The 8,861-nt window shown below is 36.4% G+C and overlaps 1 protein-coding gene across 2 annotated transcripts in view; it reads right to left on the minus strand.

The window, feature by feature from the left end:
• stxbp1a (syntaxin binding protein 1a) overlaps positions 1–8,861 on the minus strand; it is a 28,998-nt gene extending 20,137 nt beyond the window's left edge. Inside the window, exons 1-4 of one of the 2 annotated variants that reach the window (XM_032570263.1) lie at positions 8,693–8,861; positions 2,509–2,558; positions 2,023–2,104; positions 779–855 (exon numbers count right to left, since the gene is read on the minus strand). In XM_032570263.1, the coding sequence (XP_032426154.1) occupies positions 779–855; positions 2,023–2,104; positions 2,509–2,558; positions 8,693–8,729 (246 nt within the window). In that variant the 5' untranslated portion in view covers positions 8,730–8,861. The remainder of the gene's footprint in view (positions 1–778; positions 856–2,022; positions 2,105–2,508; positions 2,559–8,692) is intronic. The other variant, XM_032570264.1, reaches the window with a different exon arrangement.

Genomic DNA, 8,861 nt, shown 5'->3' on the forward strand with positions numbered 1-8,861 from the left:
AAATGGCTCTGTCAGTTTTCAGATTTATGCTAATAGCCAAATTTATCTTTTATGCTACAAAAACTAGCTAGCTCGTTAGCACAGAGGAGATTCTTTGCTTGTTGATTTCATAATTTACTTGTCAGTAACCATATTTATTTATTGATTATTTTTTTAAAATGTTAAAAAAAGGGAATTTGTTTTTCGTTAAATGTTTGAAAATAAACATTTAAAGTTAAATTGAGGTCTGAGCATTCAGTAGACATTAAATCAACTTTAGCTGAAACTGGTGAGAATAAATTCGGTTGTTAATTCATGTAAATGTTTTATTCTTCAGTAGAACTCATTCTGTTGTTTATTTTTATATTTTCCATTTCATCAATATGGTTTCTTGGGGGAAAAAGGAAAATGTGAGGAGAGGAAACGGAACAGAGTCTTCATTTACTTCAAAATAAGAGCATGAACATAAACGTCTAGCTACTTGAATAATTAACAGTTGATAACCAAAACTTTTACAAACTGAAAGTTTATAAAACAGCCAAGTAAATTAGCAAATTTGAAATTATACAGCAAAAAAGAAGAAGAAGCACTAAACACAGAATTAGCTTCGCTGTTAGCGCGTTAGCAGGAGTGTTGCCCACCTCTAGTTTCTGAATCTCTTACATTTGGTGCTTTTTGGGATCTTTTAGCAAACTTCATGTTGCCAAACATGAATTATTTAAATGAAGAATGGTAGAAAATAAACATGAAGTCCATAAAATGTGACAAATGAAAGCTACTGATGATTCGGTATTTTTACCTTCTCTGTTGGTGTAATCAGGTAAATGGCCTCCAGGCTGGGCAGAGGCTCTCTGCGCTTGTTGATGTCCTCCACAACTTTAAAGGTGAAGGCAGACATGTTTAATTAAACATTCATAATCATAATAATGTGTCCTATAACACAGACGTATCAAACCAAATCTGGCCCAAAATAGTGTTTTTAGACTCTAGAGCAAAACTGGCAAATTTAAACTTAAACTGGCCACAAAATTCATTAAAAAAGATTCAAAAATAAGTTTATTGTTACCTTTTTTATCTGCTCAATAATAAACCCAAATTTTATGGAATGTGTATATCAAACATAAAAAAGGCTTTTTCAATTCCCAAATTATTTCAGGTGATCAGTTATTTTCTATTTTCTCGGCCAAATTTGACTTGCGGTCCAGGGCCGAACAAAATCATTTCCAGGGCCACAGTTTGGACACCCCCCCCCCCTAGAGGGGGGTAAGACAACACTGTGTTTAAATATTATTTTATCAATCAAATCAAATCAGTTTGATCTATTTACTGGCAGATTAGTTTAGTTTCTTCCAGTTTCTTGTGGAAATTCACTCAAAACATTTTGAGCTAACGGATAATTGTGAGTTGAAAAACATCTGGTTTAAGTGATGCTAACGTTCTTACTGGTGCTAACCAGCTGTCTCTGCTTTAACTGATGTCAAATTATAGTCCATGATTTATATGGTGAGTAATAAAGTCGCGTTTAATGTCAAACAAAAATAGCAAATATTTCTACATGAGTACCGCAAACACTTTGAGTTTTATTGCAAATAATCACAAAAACAAATTCATTAATGTGAAGAGATGGTCGATAAAGTTTGATTTTAAGAATTTATTCATATTTTAACAGTTTAGTGGGTTTTATCAATGCAGAACCGGCCCTTTAATTCAAGATCTGGATTTGGCCTAAAATGTAAACTCATTTGATTCATTAAGTATAAAACACATAAACTTCAGGTTTTCCCTCTGGTGTATTTTAAGCCTGGCGGGCTGCCAGGCTTTACTTGCACCTCCTCCAGGCTGAGTTTGTTCATTTATTTCACTTTTTTATATATGTTTGGCATTTTAAAAACTTTATAATTGGCGTTTATCTTCCAATAACACATGGTGACATTTTCACATTTCCTGTCAACTTTAAACATTTTTTTAAAATCTCAGAAACAGCAGGAAGCTGGATGATCAACTGGTTGATGGGTTAAACCCTGAACTGGGTTTGTGTCTTACTGGTGATGCCCTCTGTCATGATGTCCGTCATTTTGCAGCAGGAAGACAACATCCTCATGCTGAGCTGGTCCACAATCAGAGCCTGGGGCAGAAAAACACCGACATTAATGCACATAATTATTATCAATACGCTTCATATGTTTAAAAAAAACTGGGAAAATTACTGGTAACTTATAAATGTCTGGGTAAGTTTTATAAATACTGACATTTTTCCCGTCTTAAATCTAATTTCAGGGTTTAGAGAAAGAATAAACTTTTTTTAAAGGCAGTTTTGGAGACAGAACCAAAGAGTTTAATGGAGGTAATTATTAATACGCTTTACGTGTGAAAATAAATTGGAAAAATTAACTGTAACTTACTAATATTTGGTTGATCTTTATAAATACTGACATATTTAGCCAGTTTTTAAATGTAATTTTAGGCTTTAGTGAAAGAAAAAAGTTATTTTAATGCAGTTTTTGGTGAAAATGGTAAGAAATGTCTCACCTTCCATTCTCCCTTCTTCTTCACCTTCTTGATGACATCGTTCATAATCTCTGTAACAAGAGAATAAAGAGATTTTAATCCTGGATTTTATGTAAACAAAGAGCAACAGATTCTCCAACAATTAAAACTTTTATGTCATAATATCACACAAACAATAAAAAGGTGAGTTTGATCAAAACTGGGAGAAATTAGTGCAAAATTTAGCCACCAGTTTGGCCAACTGATGAGTTAATGAATAAACTAAACTATGAATATTTCCTGTTTTGGCTGGAAGTCTTTAATCCCAGCCCGTCTCAGGGATTAACCCGGCCTGCTGCCACATGGATCCATGTTTACGCTGATATTGGCCCGATCAGTGACCGTCCATCTGCCAGCAGGTCCAGGCCGGAAACATTCACAGGGACCGGCGGTTTAACATCATGTTGGACCGAAAGGCTCAGCCTCTCAAACCCCCATGGATTATCACAGATTAACTGAAGATCAAATAAACTGGATTACAGAGCACTAATCTGAAGAAAAAACAGGAAGTGGCAGATTTATGAAGCTCCTTATTGGTTGTTTTCAGGGAATGTGAAACTTAAACTACATGTAAACAAAAATAGAAAGAAGAAAATTCAGATTATTAAGTAATTAAAGATTGGATTAGAGAAAAATTAGAACAATAAAATCTGAAGAAATACAAGAAATAGATATTTAAAAGATAATTTGCTTCATTCATTCAGTTGAAAAAGACAAAAGTTAAAATGTTCCTCACTTATTTCAGCCGTTTGTTGATTTAATCAGAAAATTAGAAAGTTTAAGAATTATTTCTAAAACAGAAACGTTAAAACCTGCAAACTCAAAGCGAAAGCTGCTGACTCGACATTTCCTTCACGCTGCTGTGTGACGCAAACGGATTTAAAAATTCACATTTACCTCAGACACTTTCTAGGAAAAAACTCAGAAATTTCAGTTTGAAAATCAAAAAAAAGAAACAAAATTTATTCTGAAAATAAAATTCTGAATTCTGAAAATTCATACATTTTCAGAAAAATCTCAGAAATTTAGAAAAAAATCAGAAAAAAATGCTAAAAAAATTCTGAAATTTTCAAAAATAATCTCAGAAATTTTCTAGAAAAAAAATCAGAAATTTCTGAGTTTGAAAAGTCAAAAATTGCTAATAAAAATAAATAACTTTAGCCTACAATATGAACTGCCTTAGCTAGTTTTGCTAAATAAGCTACTTGTTTTACAGATTAACTCAAATTTACATAATTTTAAAGCTTAATTTCACTGCTGGAGATGCTGCAATGAATATTTTAAAAATGTAGCATTAATAGAATAATTAAATCAGTAGATCTTACTGTAGAGTTAAATTCAAGCACTAATAAAAATAATGTTTAATTATTTATAAACAAAACTTTCCAACTCCAGCCTGCGCTAACGGATAAATGAGTGGAAAACTGTCAGTGTCAGGAGGAAAGAGCAGTGTGGACTTTTCCTTTCTGTCGTCTCTGATAGAGACACAATGAGAGGGAAGGAGCTGAACAAACACACCAACCAGCTGCGCAAACCAAACATTAAAACATTAACAAACACACATCTCTGCAGCCCCTCCGGCCTCAGCCTGTTCAACAGGATGCAGAATGTGGAGCCGAAGCTACGAAGCTCGTTAAAACGCTAAAGTTGTAAACGTTACAGAGCGATAAAACAAAATGTTTAAAGTTGAGATCTGATCCTGCTGCCAGCTTCACTCTAATCAGTCGGCCTTTAATAAACTGGAACATAAACGTGGATTTAAACAACAGTGATGTTACACAACGTACGCAACTAAAACTTTACAGAAAAGCAAAAGATAGAAGTTTGGAGTTTTTGCGGCTTTATTGAAATTCCTCTTGTAGGTCAGAGAACAAAATCCTCAAGGTGAATTATTTTGCTTCCAAGTTAGAATAAATCTACGGCCTAAACAAAACATGATCATTACATTTTTTGGGAGACAAAATCATTCTTAGATGAAGAGATTGTAGCTGTTTTAGGATGTCCTGTCACTTTAAATCCAAACAAGCTGCTGCTGGCCACGCCCCCCAACTCAACGAGAAAATGGCTGCGCAATTACACCGCCATACATCTTTAAAAAGCAGAAGTGGAGCCTCCTGCACAACCAACAAGAATGCAGCAAGAGGTTTCTGGATTGTAAGTCAACAACAGAACTCTTGTCTTTTCCAGCAGCCATTGTACAGCGGTAAAACCAGCTGACCAAATGTGCTGGAGCTCCAGACTCAACATAAATCAGAGCTCTTCATGCTCTGCAGGTACACTGAGGTGGATTTATTTGTGACTGCATGTTTCAGAGCAGCGTATTCATTGTTTGTTTTTTAGAGAGGGGAACTGCGTCACACACTGGAGCCAGACGAGTGTGTGTGGGGTGTGTGTGTGGACGTGTGTGGGGGTGAGTTTGTGTGTGTGTTGCTTTGGTTTTGGTTCAGTGACGCCTCCAAGGTCAGTGGGAGGCTTCTGTGCAGCATTATTTTAGATGTGCTTCACTTTCCAACATCCATCTCTTCAAATGCAGATTATATAATCTCACTCTTGCTTTCTGAGGAACCAGCAGAGTTTCTGAGTTTATCTGGGTTAAAGGACGAAATGTGAGGATGATTGTTTCTCCCAGCTCTGCTGTCAGGCTGACTGTGATCTGGACTGACTGAATGTGGTTCAGCCCAGTTTTCTAGCACAGAAGCTTCACTGAGTTTGTCTGTGGTAGTAAATAAAACAGCATATTTTGATTTGTGGTTATCTATAAATATGAAAACTAAAGTTATCATTTAGGACACAGTCAGTGCTTGGATCTAGTATAAAATATACCAGAGACAAATTAAATGTTCATATAGTAAAAAAGTCAAAAGGTTTAGCTAACTAACTAGCTGTTAATTCTAGCTAGGTAGCTATGTTTTGTTATATTTGTCACGTTTTGTTAATCTTGTAAGAAATATTTGCATTTTTATGTGAAAAACTAAACTTAGAGAGGAAAAAACAGATAGGCTATATATATACTTTATATATATATATATATATATATATATATATATATATATACTGTATATATATATTTTACCTTAGCCACTTTTTTTCTGCTAATAGAAACAAAAAAAAACAAAGAAATTGTAGTTTATGTTGTTTATATTTCCTACATTTTTGCACTTAATCTCACTGAACATGTACAGTAACAAAAAAATAAATTAAAAATTCAAAGAATCAATTATTATCTGCAGCTCTAATCAGGAGAGTCTAATCTCTCCATCCTCTCCTCGTCCTCCTGCATCTGATGGGGGGAGGGGAGCCTCCGCCTGCTGCCCTTCCCCCCTCTCTCCTCCTCTTCCTCCCTCCTTCCTCCTGGCTGCAGCAGGAACCCTCTCCACCTCCACCAATCCCGTCGCAGGGTGCAGGTGCGGCCCGCCGCCGCGATGTTCAACACGGCTCGGCGCTCCTGTAGTTGGCAGCTTAAATCATTAAAGATGGCGCCACAAGCGCCGCTCATGAGGGCGGAAAGGAAATTATTTTAAGGAACTGATCTGCTGTTAAGCTGCATGTTTAACATCACGGTGAGATTTAATCAGGGGTGTTCAAAGTGCGGCTCGAGGGCCATTTGCGGTCGCCGGACTGATCTTCTACGGTCCTGCAATGCAGGTTAACGGAGAAGGTGATTTTTATTTTTAATTTTAGATAATAAAAATAAAAGATACAAAGCAAAATAAAAAGAAAATTTTTACATTTTCTTTAATTTTATAGTAAATCTGACCACATTTATCCAGTAACCTTTATGCTAAAGCTAAATTTAATTTATTAAACTTCACCAAATACAGTAAAAAGTGAACCAAATCCTGTTTTGTGCTGAGAATAAACTACATTTTTATGTTTTCTTTTTTTCCCAAAACTGGATGCTTTTCTTTAAACAGAGCAAATATGTGATTGGATTAGTTTGTTTTATTGAAATATCTTGTTAGCTTTTTGGCCTGTGAGTATTTTTGACCTGATTTTAGCCCATGTGACCAAACGTTTGGACACCTCTGCTCCAAATTATAAAGAATCACAACAGTTTTTTTGTTTGTTCTTCTTTTGGATAAGGCTACATTAAAGGTAGCATCTCTGCAGACCACACACATCCTGGACACAAACTGTTTCTGATGAGGTTTCATCACCTGATTACAATTTTAATTTTGATTTTTTTTTCCTCCTAAATACTAAACTACACAAAACAAAAATAAAAAAAACTACTGAGTTCCCTGATGTGTTTAATGAAGTATAACATTATTCCTATGTGTGTATTAATATTTATAGGCAAACTAAACCTTTTAAAAAATAACTGATTTAATTTTTTCTCTGTATCAAAAGTGAGACATTTGGCATCTATTGCACTTATAGTATTTCTCCAACCAAAACAATACGAACTGTATGAATCCAGTAAGATAATAACAGAAATCCTATTAAACATCTAATAAGCCATAAATATACAAAAATCTTGTTTTATTTGGAAGGAAAAGCTAAAGACGCACCAGTCATGCCTTTTCTGACCAGTACCAGCTGCCAATATTTGATTTTTAATCTAATTTTGACTCGTTTTGACTCTGCCGCCATCTTTGACTCAGATCTTCCTCCAGAGACGAAGACGGGTCTGAAGTATTTGCTGTATCAGGATTTATGGGGGAAAAGTACCAAAAAAAGTAGCAAAGAAGCAGCTAACAGAAATATTGGTTCAGTATTTTCAGTTTTTTCTGTGGAACGTTACTAAAAATTCACAGAAAATTTATTTTTTATAAAATATTTCTTAAATATTCAACATAAAATGCAGCTGGTAAGTTGGAAAACCCAGAAATACTGAATATTTAGGTATTAATTTATGTTGGATGTGTCAAACATCTGATATTTAGATGTTTTTCTGTTTTTCCTATGAGTTATTTTGCTAAAACCTTTGAATTTGAACAAAGTTTATAGACGTTTACAAAGTTTTATTAAAACAATAAAACAAATAAAGAGCAAAAAACTTAGAATTTGAAAGAAAATCAAAACAAAATGATTTGAGGAAGAAATTAGAAACTACAATAGAAAAAGAAAATAACATTTCAAAATGGAATCTCAAACTAAACCATCTAATTATGCTAGTATTGATCAGATATTGATTTGGTATTGATATTTTAGTTCTGGTTTATACTGTGAGTATTAATGAATATTAAGGCATATTTGAACTATTAAAATAGGGAGCTGTGGGTTTTTGAAGTATCATGACGCAAAAAGATGGAATGGACCAAATGCGACCTGTAGGGGCGCCACGCTACAGGGGGCGCCAAAAAATGATTTCAAGTCTGCATTTTGTATATTTAACAGCTGTATGTGGTTTGAAAACCCTTCCAGCAGAGAGTGAAGGACATCAAGACTGAATTTAAATAAGAAGATAAATAAATAATAAACATTTCCAGTCCATTCCTGCCTTTAGCTTTTCATTCTGATCATTTGGACAAATGGAGCAAATCCTGCGCTGCATCCACAGCAACGAGGCTGCAGCAAATGAAAGCAAACCCACTTCTGTTTTTAATGACCTCCGTTATCCAGGCCTGCACCGAGCGGCGCCTCCATCACCAAACATCCAGCCCTGAACGGCCCGCAGACGGGGTCTAATCAAAGCATCGCCTCTTAAATCGCACATAACGCGCAGCTTCCTCCTCTACGCCCCGATGCGTCACTGAGGATGAACAAAGCAACAATCCGTGCAGGCGAGCTGGGTTGTTTTTACGCAACGACTGCTGCTCCATCAGAGGGTGAGGCTCTGCTGTGATCAGGGAAACCCGCGGGTCGCCATATTTCATTAATTTAACACCTTCAGTCAAACGTCACTGCAGATTATTGATGATATAAAATCGCTGATTGGCTGTTAAGCCGCGTTTGGATGTTTTCCTCGCTTCAAAATGAAGCCAGTAAGTAATTAGAGCTAATAATTACGTTCACGGGTTTCTGCGCATCAGCAGCGCATCAGCTCCCATGCAGGAGATCTGAGCTACACAAGCGATTTAGCACCATCATCATCATCCTCCTCATCCTCATGAAGACCCGCGGCCTGCGCTGAAATCCAAACATCCGCTGCTGCACGAAGCGCAGCGGCAGATTTTCACCAGAACCAGCCCGATAAAGCGCCGTGAACAGGATAAACTCTTACTTTCTCCGACCACCGCCTTTAATCCGATAGGTGCCATGATGCTGCCGACTGCCTGCCGCACGGAGCGATGCGCCTCCTCCCTCCTCTCTGCTCGACTCTCACCGCAGCGGAGGAGTCTCCAGCTGGAAACGTCACTGCGCACCCTTCCCGCAACAGCCCCCCTCCTCCA

This window comes from Xiphophorus hellerii, chromosome 8 (assembly GCF_003331165.1).
Source record: "Xiphophorus hellerii strain 12219 chromosome 8, Xiphophorus_hellerii-4.1, whole genome shotgun sequence".
Lineage (NCBI taxonomy): Eukaryota > Metazoa > Chordata > Actinopteri > Cyprinodontiformes > Poeciliidae > Xiphophorus > Xiphophorus hellerii.